Genomic DNA, 20,004 nt, shown 5'->3' with positions numbered 1-20,004 from the left:
TTTTTTTTTTTCTCTCTTTTCTTCTACTAATCTTTTATTGTCCTTTCTTTTATACCTGAAAGGAAGAGAGGGAGCCCCCATTTTTTTTTTTTTTCTCTTTGCGTTTGCGTCTGTTTGTGGGAAAAAACACAACGAAATAATAGAGGGGTGCGTGTATTTGTCGTTGCCTGGAAGATCGTGTAAAGAAAGAAAAGGAAGAAGAAACAAAAAAAGAAAAGAAGAAACAAAGAGTCAAGAGAAAAAAAGAATATATATATACATATATACATATATATATATATATATTAAAAAAAGAAGGAAAGAAGGAAGGTAAGAAAACAGAAAAGAAATACAAAAAAAAAAGAATAAACGAGCAAAGAAGAAAACAAAAACAAAAAAAAAAAGAAAAAAATATATAAATTTGATATGGAGAACACCGTAGGAGCAGCGTTGCGTTATGATAATAACGATCGTCGTCAGCGAGCCACATCCACTGAAGTAACACCGAAGCCCATGGTAAATAGGCAAAGGAATACACGGCCACCGCCGTATAGACCACCTTGTGCAGCCGCAAAACCAGCAGATGTAAGAACAAGGGCATCAACAACAACAACGATGACAGCAACAGTACCAACACCACCACCAACAGCAACTGCAACCGCAACAGTAACAGCAACAACCACCACAACAGCAGCAGCAGCAGCAGCAGCGGCAGCGGCATTACGTCGAGAAATACGACTGCAAAGCGTACAGCCGGCGTGGTGTAGAGCCGCATTGTACCCACCAACGGAGGATGGGCTCACAATGGAATTGCGGGACTTTATTTCATATATTACACTTAATACTGAAGAGGAACGTCAACGACAGGAAGTTATTACGAGGGTGCAGAATATTGTGGGTGAACTGTGGGGTCCTACAACACGAGTTCTCGTCTATGGTAGTTTCGCCCTTGGGCTTTCTATCCCTTCCTCAGATGTGGATCTCACAGTTCTCTTTGAAGATGATGATACCACAGCTGCTGCAACAACAACAACAACAGCCGCATCCACTACTACTAATACTACTACTACTAATACCACTACCAACACTACTAACACTACGACTAATACTACTACTTTAAATAATAATGATGTTGTTACTTCGACTTCAACTGCTGCGATGGAAGTGCGGGCGAGACGCCTGCGCCGACTCTACCAGCTTAGCGACCGTCTCGCACACGATGGATTCTCTGTTAAGGTGTACGACTTCTGCCGTGTACCTGTGGTGAACATCCGCGATCCTTTCAGTGGCGTTGTCTGCGATATCAGCGTCTCTGGTCTCACACACGTGGCGGATGTGTTGCAGCGACAACGTGCGTGGCTTGCGGCCCACCGCGGGGCGCGAGAACTCATCATTGTGACAAAAGCGGCACTTAAACAATGGGGCCTTAACTCCCTCTTCCACGGCGGTCTTTCCTCTACCGCTCTCTACATGCTTGTACGTCGATTCCTGCAGGAGGAAGGGGCAGGGGAGAGGCTTCAACGCAATATAACCCCACGACGTTTACGTAATTTCTGGTACTACGCCTCATCACATACTTTTATTAATGGATACGGCCTGCACGATGCCTTCGCCACACCAGATGAAACGGAAACCACTACCACTACTACCACTAATACTACCACAACAGAAACATCAGAAACAACAACAACAACAGAAACCCCATTAGCAGCAGAGCCAGCCGTTGTGCTGCGAGGAGGGCCGGACCTCACGGCTGCCTCTTACCGATTACCGGAAGTGTTGGGAATGTTTCATCACGCCGCAAAGGCACTGGATGATGCCATCATGCGGCACAGTTCTCCACGCCTTGGCTGCAATTGCAGTCTGAGTAATATATTTGTAGATCCACGTGAGAAAACAACAGCAATGGCAGCGGCAGCGGCAGCGGCAGCGGCAGCGGCTGCTGCGGCTACATGTAAGCGTCAACGCGCACTCACCCAGCAGAATGGGTGGGCATAGCGGAGAGATACATCGATGACAGTTTTTCTGTTTTGTTCTTTAAAAAAAAAATTTTGTTTGTCTGACTTTTTGTCTGTTTGTTTGTTTGTTTGTTTGTTTTACATCGGTTATTGACTCTCTTTTCCTGCAGCTCATACCGCAGACCACTTTTGTATGGTTAAATCTATAGTATAGAGCGAAGCAAGGTGGGGGAAACAAAAACAAAAAAAAAAAAGAAAAAAAAAGAATACATTTATGTGCATATGTACATAAATATGTATATATATATGTTTATATACGTATATATTGAAAGTAAAAAAAAAAAAAAGAGAACTCCCTTCTCCTGCGCCGTGGTTTGTGTTTTGGTTGGGATAGTGGTAGTAGTGGTGCGATTATGTTGTGATGTAGTGATAGTAGTTGAAGAAGAAAAAAAAAAAAAAAGAAAAAAAAATCAAAAAAGAAAAGGAGGCACCACTAATAAAGTTTATATTAATTTTTCTTATGGTCTTTTTTTTTTTTTCTTTCGTATATTCCACAGTTTTGTTTTGTTTTTTTTTGTAATACAAACTTTTGTTCTTACTATCATATTAAAACATTTCTCTCTCTCTTTCTTTTATTATCTTTCTATCTAAACACTCTTTTTAATAAATTTTTCTTCTTTCTCCCCATTATTATCTTCTATTATCACGTTTTTCTATTGCACTCCTTCGATATTAGGTGATGGCACATGATGAGCAGAAGCAGTAGCAACTTAAAATGGTTACTAAACAACCCCCCTTCAGATAAATTTTTGTTTGTGCTTCTGTTTTTTTTTTGTGTACTGTCCTGTGTACAGCAGTGGAAAAAGTATATATATATGTTGGAATTAATACTTTTTTATCCTTTTTCCTTTTTCGTTTATTTTCTGTAACTTGTGAATCGGTTCTTGGATATGATTGTTGTTTTTCTTTTAATCTTTCTTTACTTGTTCCTTTTATTTATCTTTTTTTTTTCTTTTTTTTCTTTTCTTTTCTTTATATATATATATATAATCACACTCCTACTCATCTTCTCATCCTCGTAGGATGAGCCAATGTCCAATCAACACATGTATGATGGTTGGTCGTATGAGCGGCTGCGGCAACAGCGGAATCGTGCACATTTCCTGCTGGAGGATCCGTACCGTTTTGTTACTGTCTTGTTGCATAATGATCGGCTGTACGCCATAGACAGTCCGTGTTATCACAGCTCTGGACCACTCGGCGAAGGTGAAGTAATGGACATTGAAGATACCTTCTCTGCAGGGAAGGTGGCATGTCTGCGGTGTCCATGGCATAATTTCCTTGTTTCCATTGAAACCGGAGAGGAAATAGAAGTAGAGCCAATAGTGACAAGTGATAAAAGTAAAGGGGATGGGAATGTACATAGTGGTGGTGATAATGCCGTGCAGGAAATGGAAATGCCAACCTATCCACTACGGCCGCATTGGGAAACAACAACAGCAACAACTAGTGGTAGTGGTAGTGGAGGAGGAGGAGGATTGCGAGTAACCCGTGGGATTGTGGTGCAGCGCACACATAAAGTCTGGCTTGATGAGTCGACTGGAATATTAACAATTGAAGTGGAGGATGAGAAGGCGATGCGGCGGCGGCCAGTGGCTTCCGACCGGGTGGCGGGGGATCTGCAGAGCGGGGCTCTCACCATGCAGGTGTTTGATATTAAACGGCGTAAGCAAGATGAGTGAAAACAGAAGGAGGAGGAAGAAAAAGGAAAAAAAAAAAACAAGAGGAATGAGAAAAGGGAATCCAGAAAAGAAAAGAAAAGAAAAAGGCTGACAGCTTGCGAAAAGAATGATCGAACCTTGCGCCAATTTTGTTTTTTTTTCTTTTTCTTCTTCACAGTTTGCCAAACGTAAGCTACTGAAGAAAGTAAGTTTAAAAGCAAGTAAAATGTTAACTACAATCCGTCTCGTCGTATACAGAAGTAGAGTGGTAAATCAGCACGTAGGCGTTCACAGCATTTGTGCGCCATAATGGACCTGCGGCTTTTTCATTTGACTTTTCTCCAGAAGAATTCCCGCATGTAATTTATAAACATTGACGGTACGTTAATATTTGAAAACGACACCCTGAAATGGTTCACGTGAACCCATATAAAATTACGACATGAGGGTCTCTGGGTGCCTCCCTTGTCCGCTATAATGTTGCCGCTGAACCCAGACTTTCTAAAGGCAGCCATGACCGAAAGAAAAAAAAAAAGAAAAAAAAACACAAAGAGAAGAAACAGAAGCGCAAGTTCTGGCAGCATTACAAAAAAACCCTCGCAACGAGAGAATCAAGGAGCGGAATTGGAAATAAGAAAACATCTCCACACAAACACGTGAAGATGTCTCCCACAAGCTCTGGAAAGAGAGGGTTAACCACACCCTACGGGTTAATGTTGAACCCCCAAAATCATGTTATCCAGGAACACAGGAATTTCAACAGTTGGGTTGGAATGTAGGAGCCAGGCGGGAGGAGAAAATCCGGACTGTTGAAGGAATGATGAATTATATAGTGGAGACACCACCAAGCCAAGTGTTAACCGAATATCAAAAATTTTTTTTTTTTCCCATATCAGCAAATACTGGCGCAGCCTATACCGCCGTATGGAAAAATTTTGTGCAATGGACGAACACTATTAGCAGTGAAGGGATTACGGCACCAAAGGCTCAAATGGGATGATAGCTTTACAGAGATCTTCAGATAATACAAACAGTTAAGGATTATCCCGGAGTGAAGATGCAGGACATTTGGGAGGATACCATTGACCCTCAAAAAAACAGGATGATCCCTTTCATACAGGCAGCCGTAAAGCGGCAGAAGAAACATTCGGCACCACCAATACCGTTTCATTATTTGATTTAAAGGCATTCTTTTTCCAGGCGACTCTACCGGTGAACATACGAGCAAGTCTCCGTTTCCGCACGGAATCAGGCAAACTCGTTGAGTTCACTCGCCTTCTCATGGACTACAAATGTAGTCCTGAGATTTTAAAACACTATTACAAGAGTTCTGGCTGGTGATCCTTTATTGGTATTGCTGAAGTATTCAGTACCCAAGCTATAAAAAATACATCTTTGGATTGATAACATGAGAATAAGTGGTCCACACGAAAAGGTGGGAAGTTTGGGGAGGGCAAAACATACATAATATTGCAAAGTTGTAGAGTCACTATTGAGGACCAACAGTTAAACACAAAAGAATATGATTTCATGGGAGTACACTTTAACCACAAGGAAAACACGGTTTCTTTAAGTGATGATATCCCAAGCGGAGGTGCGTGCAGTCCATCTAGTTTTTCTTAGTTTTAAAACACATTTGACTGGTCCTTTGCCTATTCGTATAGACAACACAACGATAGTGTACATTTATGCAAAAAGGAAACATGCACATTCACAGGTGTTAGCTCCAGAGGCCAAGGGCATAAATAGAGATTTTTGTGATCACATGGAATACGAGCCACGTGAAGTTACGTCGCCTCAAAGGACAATCCGGCGGATAGCATATCTAGATGGAAAACCGCAGCAATATGGAAGTCTCTAAAGGGTGTGGAACTTGCAATTGGGAAGAGCGGGGAGTGGGTTAAAAGGGCTTCTCACAGCACTTCCATTTCGTCATTTCTGGTATTAATTGGAAAACAACTATAGAGAGGAAAATAATTGGGATGCACTTTTATTTTTTTATGGGGAGGGTATGGTTCTTTCAGAAAATTATTATATATTACTCTTTGATTCTTCTTTTTATTTGATTTATTAAGGGGTGGAGGTAAAGCAAGGTTTAGATTATTCTTTGTTCTTGTTGGTTCATGATGGTGATATATTTTTTTTTTTTTTATTTTTTATTTTTATGGGAGAGTGTTATTCCTGATGGTGTTGGTGACCGCTGGAGAGAGTTAACACCTCCATATGAAGAAGTTCAGTCATTTTCCCTCATACGGCTCATTATTCTCGTGTTCACTTTGTTTTTTTATGCTCCTTTTTTTTTATTCAGGGTTTATCTTTGCACGCAAGATATACACAGACTGAGAAAGTAATATACATATATATTTATATATATCTAGGTAGAAAGAAGGAAAAACAAAAGTGAAGGTGGGGGTTGAGGTACATTATTTAACCACGAGAACCGGATCATCAGTGTTTGAGTGTGTGTCCATCAGGTAAGCAAAGAAAGAACAAAAACAAACAAATAAACAAACGAAAAGAAAAAGAATAACAATAACAATAACAATAACAAAAGAAGATCAACAACAACAACAAAAAGCGAACGGAAGTACAAATGCAGGATTTCTTCAGTGACCTCTTCGACGAGGAGGTGCGATCTGCTGGTAAAGTATTATTAGTAATGGCAGCTGGTGCTACCTACTTTGTACAGCGTGATCAGGGAAGTAGACTCCTCACTCGTAATGATGTACAGTACGCCATTGAGGCTTATCTCCCTCAAGGCTATGATCGAGGTATTATCGCCGCACGTGCACACCAACGTACGACGAAGACTCTTCTTATTAAATCCCTTGGTATTGATGCGGTAAAGGATCAGTTACGAGTGGCAGTAGACCGTGAATCGAAACTTTCTGGTTTAAAAGAACTCTTCAAACTTACACTAGTAGGAATACTCAGCGCCGCCCATGTGCATAGTCTAACAATTACTTTATATGTAGTGAAGATGATGACACTTGTGTTAGTGGCATTACTTCGTAGACGTGAGGAACAACAGGGTTCACGTGGTGGGACTGTGGTGTCGAAAATTCGTTCCTGGTGGTCAGGCGGTACTCAAAACCTTATCATGCAAACTATTCTGGAGAAGATGGAACAACAGATGGGTTTAGATTCTCCATTAACACAAATGATGAATAATGAAGATGATATTGAAAGGAAAGATGCAGAACGTGGATTTTCAGTAGAAGCTTTATTACATCTTGCTGTTCCACGTGTAGTAGAGATGGCACGACGTGTAGTGGAGGATGCACTGGATCGTCGACCTCCACATGTATTTAGTGCAACTGGTATAGTTACAGGACGAGATTTACAGGAATTATTAGAAGAAATTTCTGAGGTATTTGAAGATCAAGTGGTATGGTCTGATTGGTTAACACCACCGCCAGTGAGAAAATCCACAGAAGAGAATGGTATTGATACAAATAATAATGATAATGATAATCATGAAAATCATAATCAATTTGATCATAATGGCAAAAACGGCTACCGTAGCAATAGTCGTGATTCCGGTAATAAAGGTCTGATATCTCCTTTTTCAGATAGTGATGATAATGATAGTGATGATGATGATGCCATTATTGAATACCCTTCAGGATCCACGGCAGTATTGACGGATGAGTGCAGTTCCGCTTCCCAGCGTAAACGAAATCAACGGGCTATGGAAAGTGTATTTGGTCCCTCACGTGATATTTCATCAGAAGAACGTGCCGCTCATGAGGCGGCCTATCGCCGTGAGGAATTAACACGAGATCAAGCGGCAGGTTTCTTTCATCAACTTATTCACAGTGCCTCATTTAATGAAATTTGTATTGCCTACGCAGCAGAGATCATGGAACAGACAGTACACATTGCAGGAAACTTACGGCATGTACGCACGTATGATGTTGGCACAGACTCTGCAAAAATGCCACAAGTTATTTCTTCTTTAGATGCTCACCGACTGCAGATGTTTGATCGTGACTTTGTGGTGCGGCCCTATCTTCGGCTTTTATGTGAAGAAACTGTGAGAGCCACGTGTCGCCAATCATAAAAAAAAAAAAAAAAAAAAATCAAAAAAAATCGAAATAACAGTAGAGAGCTGGTTTGTATGTATGTGTGTGTGTGTGGATATTATTATTATGTAATTGGTGGTAGACACGTACAATAAGGGGGATGTCTGTTTATGTATTGCTTTTATTAACTTTTTTTTTTTATTCTTCTTTTTGTTTTATTTCTCTTTCAGCCTACTAAATGGTACGGCTGTAAGGCATGAATAAGAAAAGGAAAAGAAACAAGAAAGAAAAGTAGAAGAGCGTTCTAGACAGGACTTCACAGATGGGAAAGCAAGATTCAAAACAACAACAACAAAAAATAAAAAGAAACAAAATAATGTATGACTCCATTATCAAACATTTAACTGAAAGAAACCACAAAAGCTATAAGAGAAGAATTGTATACTTTTTTATTAGTGTAGATAAATACACTTTCCAAGACGTATACGCCTATTTTAATTTAAACAGAGTGCATTGAACGACTTGCTGCTCTTGATTCTTCTTTTCCTTTTTTTTTCTTCTTTCTCCTTGCTTTGGGACGTCCTATTATTAATAATAACTTTACTACTACTATTATTATTACTATTATTTATTGTTATTATTTTCAATTTTCGTTTTATGATCTTTGTGATAAATTAATCATATCTTTTTAAATGAACTTCTTATTTGTTTTTCGGTTGTTTCTGATCGTTTTCTTTTTATTTATTTATTTATTTATTTATTTATTATTTAGGTGCACACATACAAGCCAAACATAAGCGGTTTCGTGCCATCTCTACTTCTTAAGGTAAAGTGGCATCAACAGGCAGTGTGAGCAGTGCGTAGAAACAAATCATAACCCATTACATAAAAAAAAAGAAAGAAGGAAGAAAGGCAGAGAAGAAGATTCACAAAAAGAAAAACAAGGAGTTGTGTAAAAGGCGCGTATTGATTTGAAAGTAGGTTTACGAAGAAAGAGTATTAGAGAGGAAGAGTATCAGTGTATCTCTTTCTTTTTTCTCTCTCTCTCTGCGTGCGTCTTTATTTATTAGTGCGTGACTTGGGTTTCTGTCTGTGTAAATATATATTGCCTTCGAAACAAAGAAAGAAACAACAACAGCAACGAACAGAGAAATACGAAAGAGAAAAAAATATATAACAACGAGAACAAATGGAAAGCAAACAGCGTGCATGGGAATCACTGCGGAATGATGCCCGTAATATAGACAGTCTCATTGAGCATCAACTCACCGCATTGGAGAATACTGCACGTATAGGTGACAGTTCCAACGGGTTTGGCTTTGGTAGTAGTAGTAGTAGTAGTAGCAGTGGCGGCAACACCATTCACAACACTCTCCAGACGAATGTGAGTAGCAGCAGTGGCCACAGTGCCGGGGACGGCCTGGCGAAGTTGGAGCAGACCCAACAGGACTTTGACCGCCAGCGCGCGGAGCTCGAGGCGGCGCTGCTGCGGTTTGAGTCCATCGTAGACGCGATGGCGGAAGTGGCCCGCGGCCTCCCGCCGGCGTCGGCGGCCCACACGCACACCGACCGGTTCCAGCGCCTCGTGGCGGAGAAGCGGCGGGCGGTGCAGCGGGTGGTGGCGGACTTCCGGCGGCGGCGCGAGTGGGCGGAGTTGATGCCGGCGGTCGCGGGGACTCTCGCGGGGGCGGGCGGCGGCGGGGCGGGCGGCAGTCACGACGGGGTGCGGCTGCTGGTGGAGGAGCAGTCGGCGCTGCGGCACACCCAGCGGCGGGTCCAGCAGATCCTCCAGCAGGCGGAGGAGTCGCGCGAGGGACTGCGCGGGCAGCGGGAGCGGTTCATGCGGATGGAGGACCGCGTGCTGCAGATTGCCGAGCGGGTGCCGGTGATCAAAAGTGTGTTGGGCCGCATTGACAGCAGACGTCGACGCGAGGCGGTGGTGCTGGGCGCCATTGTTGGAATTTGTCTCTTTATCACCGTCTTCTTTATATGAGAAAAAGAAGAGGAGAGAGAGAGAGAGAGAGAGAGAGAGAGGAAGGAGTTGGTGGTGGTGGTGGTGGTATTGATTGCGGCAGAAATAGAGAAAGAAAAAGAAAGAAATAAAATAGTGTTTATGGAGTTATATATATATATATTTCTTGTTTACGTTTTATAGTTCTACACACCTTCTTTCTTTAATCTTTTTTTTTTTTTATTCTTGTGAATCGTTATTTATCTCTTTTTCTTTTATTCTCTGTGTGTGTTTTTTTTTTGTTTCTTTATTAGATTTCTTTCCTAACATTCCGGTATCATTTTTTTTTCTTTTTTTTTCTTTTTCTTTTTCTTTTTTCTCTCTGTTTCTCACACTACATGTGTAGAACGCACACATACTCACGCACATCAGTACATATTCGTCTACACGTCCTTTATCGCGTAGACAGTGCGCTTCTGCTGGAGCTAGTGTGCGGTGCGCTTCAAAGGAGTACACACAAAACCGATTAAAAAGGAAAGAAAAGCAGAAAAAAAAAAGAGGGTGATAAAGGGGAAACAAGAGAAGAAATAAAAAGAAAAAAAAAAAACAGACAAGAAAAACAAGCACATACACATATACAAATATATATATATACATACAGAGAAATTGAGAGATAGAAAAAAAAAAAAAAGAAAGGAAGAAGAGAAGAGGAGGAAGAGAGAGAAAGAGTGGTAGTGGTGGGAAACAAATGTCGGTTAAAGTAGATAAAAGTTCTCTGACGAAGGGAATATCAAAATCTCGAAAAGGACATCCAAAGATAGATTCAGTTTCCCCTACCACCTCACAAGTTTTGACGATACGAAACTGTAACAAGACAATCATTGAGGAAACAACAAAGCCTATCAAGAGTAATGGCAACAACACCGCTACTACTAGTAATGGTAATGTAATAGGTAAGAAAAGTAGTAGTGGCTTTGGTAATACTGTCGTTACTAGTGCTCGCCGGCGTAAATCTCCATCTAATGTAAGAAGAAGAAGAGAATTTGTACACTCCAGAAGACAAGGTGGTAGTATTGCTATTATTGACCGTGGTACTGGCGTTAACAGTGCTAGTAACTCTGCAGAGTTGTTAAAACGTCTTTACTCTGAACCTGATGGACGGGCAGAGTTACCAAACTCACCAAAGATGGAATATGATCTCTGTTGTACATCTAAACATCCCACTACAGATGTAAACAATGGAACAGCGAGAACAAGGAATACTAATAATACAACTAATACTAATAATAATAATACTATAGAAGATACACTACATTTAAAACGACATTCATTATCTTCACCACATTTAATGAGAAATCGTAATACAGTTAGTGAACAAGAAGCGATTACATATGATATTCCTTCCGAATGCTCTAGTTTAAACTCTAGTATAACTCGAACCCCCCGTGCAAAAGATCGACTCAAAATGGAAAGTGAAAATGCGACACAAGAAGACCGAGAAGAAGAAGACGAAGAGGAAGAACGTCAACAACAATTACGACGACAACAGCAAAGAAATGGTTCTATCACTTCACCAGATAATAAAGAGGAAATGGAAGAATTAACACCATATGATGAAGAAGATGAAGAAGAAGCTGTACAACGATATATGGGAAATAGTCCATCTATGAAAGCAATTCGAGAAGAAAAGAAAGATTCTACACTTTTACATAATCCTGCACTAGAAGTAATGTCCCAAGTAACATCTGAGGCAGAATATAATTCTATGAGACGTTCACGAACTCCACGATCGGCTCGTTTTCGAGCCCGAAGATTTTGGAGAGATGCCCCACGTTCTTCTTCACCTCCACGACGTGAGAAACAACGTTGTCATCGTAATAATGAACATGTATTACCAGATGGTCTTTCAGACACTATTTGTCGTTCATTAAGTTTATATAATGCTTTTGTTTTAGATATGGAGAGAAAGATATGGTTTGTGGATGATCGTGTCCTCGCACGTTGTTTGGATTACATTGGACTGATGGGCTATGGAATTCCAAATCAGACTCAAAGACAACCTCAAGATCAACAATCACAACAACAACAACAACAATCACAACAGCCATTAGAGACTATTCCAGCAGAGGTATGGGGACAGTTGGTATCACCTATTGTTCGTGTTTCTCAGGAACGGTTACGCGCAGCCGAGTCTGCAGGAGAAAGATCATGTCATTGGACATTAAATGGTAAAGCCTCTTGGACAGCTACACGACCAAAGTCATCTTTATTATTTCTTAGTCAACAGGAAGCGGAGCGATGGCTCTCTGAACAGGAATTTGTTATTGGTACTATTTTAGCCTGTTGTGCCTGTGATGATCGTGGTCCAGCTTGTGGTAGTGAAGGTGCAGTGCCTTACTTAACACCCATGTGGCATCCTATTGTCCAAGCTGCAGCTTTTGTGCTTGGTCGTTTTCCCCATTGGGGTGGTGTTACTGGTTTTATAGAGATGTGGGAACGTCAAGTAGGGATTGTTCTTGGTACAGCTGCTCCTTCACATCAAAAATTATTTAGATTCCCTGAAGAAAATATAATCTTTTCATCCGATATGGAAAGTGGAAATTTAGCTCGTGTAGAGCGTATGCGGAATGCCCCACATCAGCCAACGTATAACTTGTGGTTAGAACCAGAACCAGGATGTGAACAGCGATTGTGGTTTCGATTTGCAATAGCAGGAGTTCGTCCACTTGTGGCGATTTCTCTTCGACTTGTTAATATTCAACCCAATACAAAATTATATATGCGAAATGGAATGCGTCCAGTCTGGCGTGCGGGGAATTCCCCACGACAATGGACACCTGTAGGTCAATGTGTATATCGCACTATTAACAATGACTCAGATGGAGAGTTAACGTTTGTGATTATTCCCCGCAGCACGGATGTTGTACAAGTTGCTTTTTGTGTTCCCTACACATATGCAGATCTCCTTTGCCATATTTGTCACTGGCATCAATTAGTAAAAATGAGTGTTTCTGGAATTCGTTTTGAGGAACGTGTATTGTGCTATACACAAGATGGGCGGAAATTACATTTACTGGTCATTACTAGTCCAACAGCGAAGGGATTACCAACACGTAATAAACGTCGTGGAAATGATGGGAGTTGTGCCCCAACAACAACCGCCACCACCGCCGCTGCTGCTGCCGCTGCTGTTTTAACAGGTGGTGTGGGTTCAACAGGAACGGCACGGCGAACACTTCTTGGCCCGTATTCTCATTTTGATAATGGAAAGAAAGTAATTTTATTAAGTGCTCGTGTTCATCCTGGTGAAGTGACCGCCTCTCATGGGATTCATGGGGCTATTTCTTTTCTTCTCTCACGTGATCCACAGGCGGCACTTTTACGTGAACATTTCGTTTTTTATATTGTTCCCATGTTAAATGCGGATGGAGTGGCTCGAGGTCATTCTCGATTAGATCAAAACGGGTTTAATCTTAATCGTTGTTATAATAATCCTAATCCACAAACACAACCCACTGTGAATGCCTTACGTAAAGTATTTGATCACCTTCAACAAACCTTTCGGGAGCGTTTCTTTATGTACATGGATTTTCACTCTCACGCTTCCCAATCAAGTGGGTTTATGTTTGGAAACTTCCTTCCCATGACTGTACAACACTGGAATATGGTATTTCCCAAAATTGTGAGTCTACACGCAAAGGATGTCTTTTCTTTCCCATTATGCCGTTTTGGTAAAGGACATATGACATCTAAAGAAGGCAGTTCTCGCGTTTTATTTGGTGGAAGTCTTATTCATTCCTACACTGTGGAATTAACACACTTTTCAAACAATCGCATGTATGTGGATGGTGTGAATAGTGAAGATGCGATTGCATTAAACCGTCCATTGATAACAGGCATGAATACAGATGGAGAATCATGGGAATCCCGTTACGCCATCACACATGAAATACGTCGACGTCCCCACAATAATAATAATAATAATAATAATATTAATAATAGTAGTAATAACAATAACAATAACAACACACGCAGTGATGTCAATGGAGTCACATCCACATCCACACCAGCCCCATCGCGTTCTCGTTCCGCCCGACCACGACGACAACAACAACAAGCACAACAATTATCATCATCATTATTGGCTCCAACGCCGGCCTCCCATCAACCACCACCGCAGCCACCGCAGTCCAAACGCCAAAACACGGCAAGGCGCCCAACGGATAGTGACAACAACACACACGACGGTGTGGGTGGGCGAAGAAGACGCCTGCCGCTGCGGCACATAGAGATTCCGTGTGTTCTCTCGCAGAGTTCCGAGGTGGGCCGGGCGTGTCTGGTCGCCCTGCTGGACTACTGCGGCATTGAGAACCACGGCACCCCACACTTTTTGGCCTACGGCGGTATAGAGCGGACACTGCGAGAGGTGAAGCGAACCGGAAATGCAACAGTTGTGGCGAAACCTCCTGCGTATCGTCTGCAGTTTAACTACAAACAGTATTGAAATTTATCTGAAGTATTTTTGCACATGTGCTCTCTCACATCTGTGTGTTTTTTTTTTTTTCGTTTGTTGTTTGTTGTTTTTGTTTTTGTTTGGTTTTCTTTCTTTCTCTTTGTTTGTTTTACACAACGAACGCAAACAATCTATTGCCATTTTTTTTTTCTTTTTTTTTTCTCTCTTTTGTTGTTGTTGTTGTTGTTGTGTGTGTGTGTGTTCTTGGAATCTCTATTTCTCTTGCCATCAGAGTTCACAGATCCAAATGGTCTCTCTCTTTTTTTCTTTTTTTTCTTGTTTTCTCTCTTTCTTTTATTCTAAAATTTAGGCCATACACACACACACACACGTACACACATACATCATTATGTGTCTTTCCGTGTTTTGTGTATGCGTGTGCCTCTATAAATAATTAACTAATATACATATATGTTTACGTCGTGATTTGTACGCACACCAATACATATGTACACCTTAACAAACACCAAAACACATACACACACACACACTCTCTCTCTCATTATATATACATATATAAAATAATATGTATACAACTTGTATATATCTAACCTTATGTAAGGAGAGAAGTAAGATTAAAGGAAAGAAAGAAAAAAAAAAGAAAAAGAAAAAAACGGCACACCAAAGAAAGAAAAGAAAAAAAGAAAAACGAAAGTAAAAAAAAAAAAAAAAACGGCGAGACCAAGCATAAACTTACGAAAAGTAATTTGTGGAAGAAGAAGAAGTTTTTTTTATAAAGAAAAAAAAATGAGAGCTTTTCTGTATCATCTATTCAGTTTTATTTCTTTTTTTTCCCCTGTAGCCAAACTTTATTTGGTTTTACTTAATTTATTATGATCTCAAGTATATCTCTGTATCTGAGGCTATACATCAGAGTTTTTGGTTCCTTTTTATTTCTTTTTTCTTTTTGTTTACTCTAGCTGCTGGAAAGCATTACACAAAGTAAAGGGGTGGGGCCATTAAAAGCAAAAAAAAAGGGATAAAAGAAAAGGAAAAGAACAGGAAAAAATAAAACAAATCAAATAGTGAGAGTGAGTCTCTGGTTTATTTAGTGTTTTTTTTTCATTCTCTCTCTGTCTGTGTGGAGGGAAGGAAAAAAAAAAAAGAAATAGAAGTGAATAACAACAATAATAATAACAAGAATGGAATCATCGTCTCAAACAAAGTTGGGTTCAGATGCAACACAGGCCGTCAACACAACATCGTCTGCCGTAGACGTAATGAATGCAAGAGACGCACTTCACCATGGAGAGAATGAAGAGAAAGCACACGAGCAGGTGGATATACCAAAACACCACGAAGAAGAAAAAGAAAAAGAAGCAGAGAAGGAAGAAGAAGAAGACCAGGAGGATTCTTCTTCTTCTTCTTCCTCTCCATGTGAAGAGGATGAGGATAATGATGATAATACGGATACGGAAGATGAGGATTCAGCTCCATTCGCTAGTGATGAAGAGGCGCTGGCCACACGGGCCATTGGTCTCAAACACTATAATGAACACCACTATGAAGATGCACTTGATATTCAATACCGTGTGCTGCGGCACTTTGAAAAGAAGTATGGAGCCACATCTCCCATCTGTGGACCGTACTTTCTCGATTACGGCCTTTCTCAATTACGTCTTCTGCAAACACGAAGTTCTGTAGAGGCTGCATTAGAGCCATTGGATCAAGAGGCCTTAAAGACGTGTTTTATTAACTTGGATGTGGCCCGTGTGTGCTTTCAAAAACAGGAGGAACAACGTGGAGAGGAGGATATAGAGACTCAGCTTTCCCTCGCAGAGGTGCATAACGCGATTGCACAACTGCATGTTGAGCGAGAGGACTTTGATAGTGCCCTCAAAGAGTATGAAAGTGAACTCCTGACATATCGTTTCATTCAACAGGAGAAACCAGAAATGGTTCCACATGGAAGACTCGCGGCTGTTCTCTACGGAATGGCGGATTGCTATATGAAGGAGGGAGACTTTGAAGAGGCGGAGTCTCGCTTTACAAACGCCATTGCGGAGATTGAGGGATTTCCACCCGGTACGATTGCAGATGAACTCATCGCGGAGTTGCGGGAATTGAGAGATGATGCCGCCGCGATGAAAGGCGGAAAGTACCGGGAATTGCAGGAATGTATACAAGCGCAGTTCGCCGCGAAGGAGGCGGAGATGTTGCCAACCGCACAGGAGTTCTACGGTGCTGGAGTAGCCACAGAAGAACAAGAAGAAGAAGAAAAAGGAGAGGAAGAAAGAAAAGAAAAACAACCATCGCAGTCACTACAACATCCATATCTTTCTCATTTACCAGGGGATTCCGAGTACTCGGCCCTCTCCATGCCGCAGTCCCTCACAAATCCGGTTCGGTGGAATGAACACAGCAACAGTATGTCCCTCTCGCTGTTCCCTCCGCAGGTCGCCGGCCGCAGTCCAGAGGCATCCAACAGTCAGCCAGTCCATCACGTGGTGGCCAGGCGGAAGCCAAAACCACAACCGCAATCACAACAACAACAGACATCACAACAACAACAACAACAACAACAACAACTGCGGGGTAATGATGGGAACAGTTTGGGTGAGTCCGAGACCAAGCGTCTACGGACCGAGTCTTGTAGTTAAAGAGCAATCATACAGCTGAGAGAGTGAAGTGAGATGAGAAGAAGAGAAAGAGAAAGAAAAAAAGACGAATAGTGTAGGAATACAAAGGAATATATATATATATATATATATATATATATTCATTTATATAGAAGGAAGAAGTTATAAGAAAAGAGAAGAAGAAAAAGACTGAAGGAAAAAGTAGGAGTAAAGAAAAAAAAAGAAAAAAAGGGCGGAAAGAATGCCTTACTACCATACAGACGTTTAAATCAGTGCATAACAGGAATTAGGAAAAAAAAAATGACAAGATAGAGGGGGTGGAAAAAAAAAAAAAAAGGAAAGAAAAATGGAAAGGTAATAGCGAAGAGAGAAGAAGAATATAGACAGATATTCTAATTTTTGTTTTCCATCTCCTGTTGATTCTGTAACAACAAGAGTGGGAGAAAGAGGAAAAGAGATATTGTCAATACGTGAATGCTACTCTAGCATCATTAAACTACTGCGTTTATATCGTGGAGTACAGAAACTCTGTTTATTATTATATTTTTGTCTCGCAGCATTCAAGAGAGATAGTGGGAGACAAAGACACACATAGAGGAACGAAGAAAAAAAGGAAAATAAATGGGAAAAGAGGAATTACTATTTTGAGAATAGCAATACCTCAGCATATATATAAAATATATATATATATATATTTATTTATAAACGCATTTATATTCGTTTCACGATATGTTTTTTTTTTTTTTTACCCTTCTGTTGTGTTGGGCCTGTTTTTTTTTTTTTGTTTCACTTTTTTTTTTTCTCTCTCTTCTCATACGGGTAAGATATGAATACAGAACTACACATACATTTACATATGGGATTCCCTCTAGTTGCATTGACTGTTGTTGTTGTTGTTGATGATGATGATGATGATGATATTTTACCTATTTGTGATTCAATCGGGTAGAGAGCTGAGTGTGAAAATATATACATTCCTATATATCTATCTATATATACATATGTTTATCTATTATCTATTTGTTTTTTCTTCTTCATTTCTGTCGTTATACCACCCCATTTCTTTTCTCTTATTTTTTATTTTTTCGAATGCTTGTTTTGTGATGATGATTGTTTATTTTCTTTGGTGTATATAGATAATGATTGGAGATCCATCTGAGACTGTCGATCGTTTTCAGTATTTCACAGATTCTCACTGTCACGTCAAGTCTCCCACTTCACCAGTAGATACTACTTCAGATAATAATAATAATAATAATAATAATAATAATAATAATAATAATAATAATAATAATAATAATAATAGTAACAATAATAATAATGATAAACACATTACTTCTCTCCCGTGTGGGATTCAACACGCTGTTCTCTGCGGTACACATCCCAATATCGATTGGAGTCTTATTGAGAGATTAGCCGCCGTGAAGGAGGGAGATGTGCAGGTGCATCCCACACCGGCCATAAGAGAACTCTCCACTCCACTTATTATTCCTGGATTTGGTATTCATCCATGGTTTGTACCATACAAACAAGAGGAAGAAAAGGAGAAGGAAACAAGGAATAATAATAATAATAATAATAATAGTGATAGTGATAGTATCCCTAGCGGTATTCCGACACAAGAGGAAAAGGAAGAAAAAAAAGAAGAATATACCGCAGAGGAACTTCTTTCTCTACTTGAAGATAAACTACGCCGTTATCCACATGCCATTGTTGGTGAGATTGGACTGGACAAACTACGCGGCCCACCGCCGTCTGTGCAACTCGAACTCTTCACGGCCCAAATGCGACTCGCAGCCGAATACAATCGCCCTGTCTCTATTCATTGTGTGCGCAGTTTTGGCCCAATGCTGCAGACACTGCGGGATCTCCCGGCGGAGCACACACCGCCCGCTATTCTCCTCCACGGCTTTACAGGCACAATAGAGTTTGCAAAGTCTGTGCTGGCCATTCGAAAGAAACGACAGGTGCCTTTATTGACGGTGAGTGGGAGAAGTTCACATAAATCTGAACCGCTGCGGGTGTTCTTTGGGGTGGGGGCCACGACGAGTTTGCGGGTGAAGGGATTTCTCACACAAACACTGCCGTTCCTTCTGCAGCAGCGATGTGTGTTGTTGGAGACAGATGCCCATCACACACTACTGAGAAGAGAAGATGAAGATAATGATGAACATCATCAATGTAAATTACACATACCAACAAAAGAAAAAGAAGGAGAAAAAGAAGGAATAGTAAAGGCATTGGGGTCTAAAGGTACGGGAAGTGTGATGGAGCGATTAGTGTGGGACTCTGCGGGATGTGCGCAATTGCGAGAATTGCGGGAAGTTGTGTGTAGTGTTACTGCAGCGATGGAAGAGACCCTGCGGAATGGATGTGAAGAGGCATTTAAAGAGGCATTTGCAGTTGTAATGGGAAGAAACGGAAATACGGATTAATTATCTGGGAAAGAAGAAGAGGATGATAAAGGGGGATTGCGTGTTTTCTTTGCATATATATATATATATATATATATTCCACACATACTTTTTGTATTTTTATTTCTGTATATATTCCTTTATTTCCTTTTAGACTATTTATTTCTTTTTCATATTGATTCTATCCTTTCCTTATTATTATTATTATTATTATTATTATGTATTTTTTCTTTTTTTTTTTATTTTTTTTCTTCTTTCAATATATATATATATATATATAATGGCTATACGACTAGAAATCGAAAGAGTATCTGAGTGTGTAAATAAAAAGTGGATATCAGAAATAGACGACGTTGTATAACGTTTTTCTCAAGGCATCTTAACAAAACGACGTGTGAAGTAAGGAATAGAAAGTTCATCGCAGATATACCCATACATATATACATATATATATATATATAATATAATATATACAATACAATACCCCAGTGTGATTCAGAAAAATAAGGAAAGAGCAAAAAAAAAAAAAGAAAAAAGCTTCAAATGCCATTAATTCACTTTTACCACCGGCCTGAACTCCGAAGAACATCAACACTTCCCGAAGGAATAAGAACAACAGCAATGAGAACATCAACAGCAACATCAATAACATCATCATCATCATCATCATTGCCATTATCACCATTCCCACGTCCGACAGAAAGCAGGAACAACAGTAACAGTTACCGCAGTATATACACAATGCATTCCTCCGCTTTCTTCATTACCGTTACAGAGAGAACAGAAGGGGATGTAATTGGGGTTTCACAATAGTATTGATACTACAAAATGTGAAAAGAAAGAGAGTAATTTCTTTTTTTTTTT

The 20,004-nt window shown here is 40.3% G+C and overlaps 7 protein-coding genes across 7 annotated transcripts; all 7 read left to right on the top strand.

Annotated features, from left to right (window-relative positions):
* Nucleotides 1-405: 405 nt before the first annotated feature.
* On the top strand, nt 406-1,977 carry TM35_000063890 (putative nucleotidyl transferase; the record flags this gene model as incomplete). The annotated part of the gene is made up of 1 exon (XM_029023426.1): nt 406-1,977. The coding sequence occupies one exon, from the start codon at nt 406-408 to the stop codon at nt 1,975-1,977; it is 1,572 nt and encodes a 523-aa protein (XP_028885450.1).
* Nucleotides 1,978-3,028: 1,051 nt separating this feature from the next.
* TM35_000063880 (uncharacterized protein) lies at nt 3,029-3,679 on the top strand (the record flags this gene model as incomplete). Its single annotated transcript, XM_029023425.1, has 1 exon — nt 3,029-3,679. One exon carries the CDS (start codon nt 3,029-3,031, stop codon nt 3,677-3,679), a length of 651 nt encoding a protein of 216 aa, XP_028885449.1.
* Nucleotides 3,680-6,251: 2,572 nt separating this feature from the next.
* On the top strand, nt 6,252-7,721 carry TM35_000063870 (uncharacterized protein; the record flags this gene model as incomplete). Its single annotated transcript, XM_029023424.1, has 1 exon — nt 6,252-7,721. One exon carries the CDS (start codon nt 6,252-6,254, stop codon nt 7,719-7,721), a length of 1,470 nt encoding a protein of 489 aa, XP_028885448.1.
* Nucleotides 7,722-8,872: 1,151 nt separating this feature from the next.
* Nucleotides 8,873-9,676, top strand: TM35_000063860 (golgi SNARE protein-like; the record flags this gene model as incomplete). The annotated part of the gene is made up of 1 exon (XM_029023423.1): nt 8,873-9,676. The coding sequence occupies one exon, from the start codon at nt 8,873-8,875 to the stop codon at nt 9,674-9,676; it is 804 nt and encodes a 267-aa protein (XP_028885447.1).
* Nucleotides 9,677-10,382: 706 nt separating this feature from the next.
* On the top strand, nt 10,383-14,138 carry TM35_000063850 (zinc carboxypeptidase; the record flags this gene model as incomplete). Its single annotated transcript, XM_029023422.1, has 1 exon — nt 10,383-14,138. The coding sequence occupies one exon, from the start codon at nt 10,383-10,385 to the stop codon at nt 14,136-14,138; it is 3,756 nt and encodes a 1,251-aa protein (XP_028885446.1).
* Nucleotides 14,139-15,289: 1,151 nt separating this feature from the next.
* TM35_000063840 (uncharacterized protein) lies at nt 15,290-16,747 on the top strand (the record flags this gene model as incomplete). Its single annotated transcript, XM_029023421.1, has 1 exon — nt 15,290-16,747. The coding sequence occupies one exon, from the start codon at nt 15,290-15,292 to the stop codon at nt 16,745-16,747; it is 1,458 nt and encodes a 485-aa protein (XP_028885445.1).
* A 1,118-nt stretch (nt 16,748-17,865) lies between these two features.
* TM35_000063830 (Cut9 interacting protein Scn1) lies at nt 17,866-19,161 on the top strand (the record flags this gene model as incomplete). Its single annotated transcript, XM_029023420.1, has 1 exon — nt 17,866-19,161. One exon carries the CDS (start codon nt 17,866-17,868, stop codon nt 19,159-19,161), a length of 1,296 nt encoding a protein of 431 aa, XP_028885444.1.
* Nucleotides 19,162-20,004: the final 843 nt, after the last annotated feature.

Source organism: Trypanosoma theileri, assembly GCF_002087225.1.
Source record: "Trypanosoma theileri isolate Edinburgh chromosome Unknown TM35_Tth_6_V1, whole genome shotgun sequence".
Lineage (NCBI taxonomy): Eukaryota > Euglenozoa > Kinetoplastea > Trypanosomatida > Trypanosomatidae > Trypanosoma > Trypanosoma theileri.
Note: the sequence above shows the minus strand (reverse complement) of the source record. Positions and strands in the feature narration are given on the sequence as shown.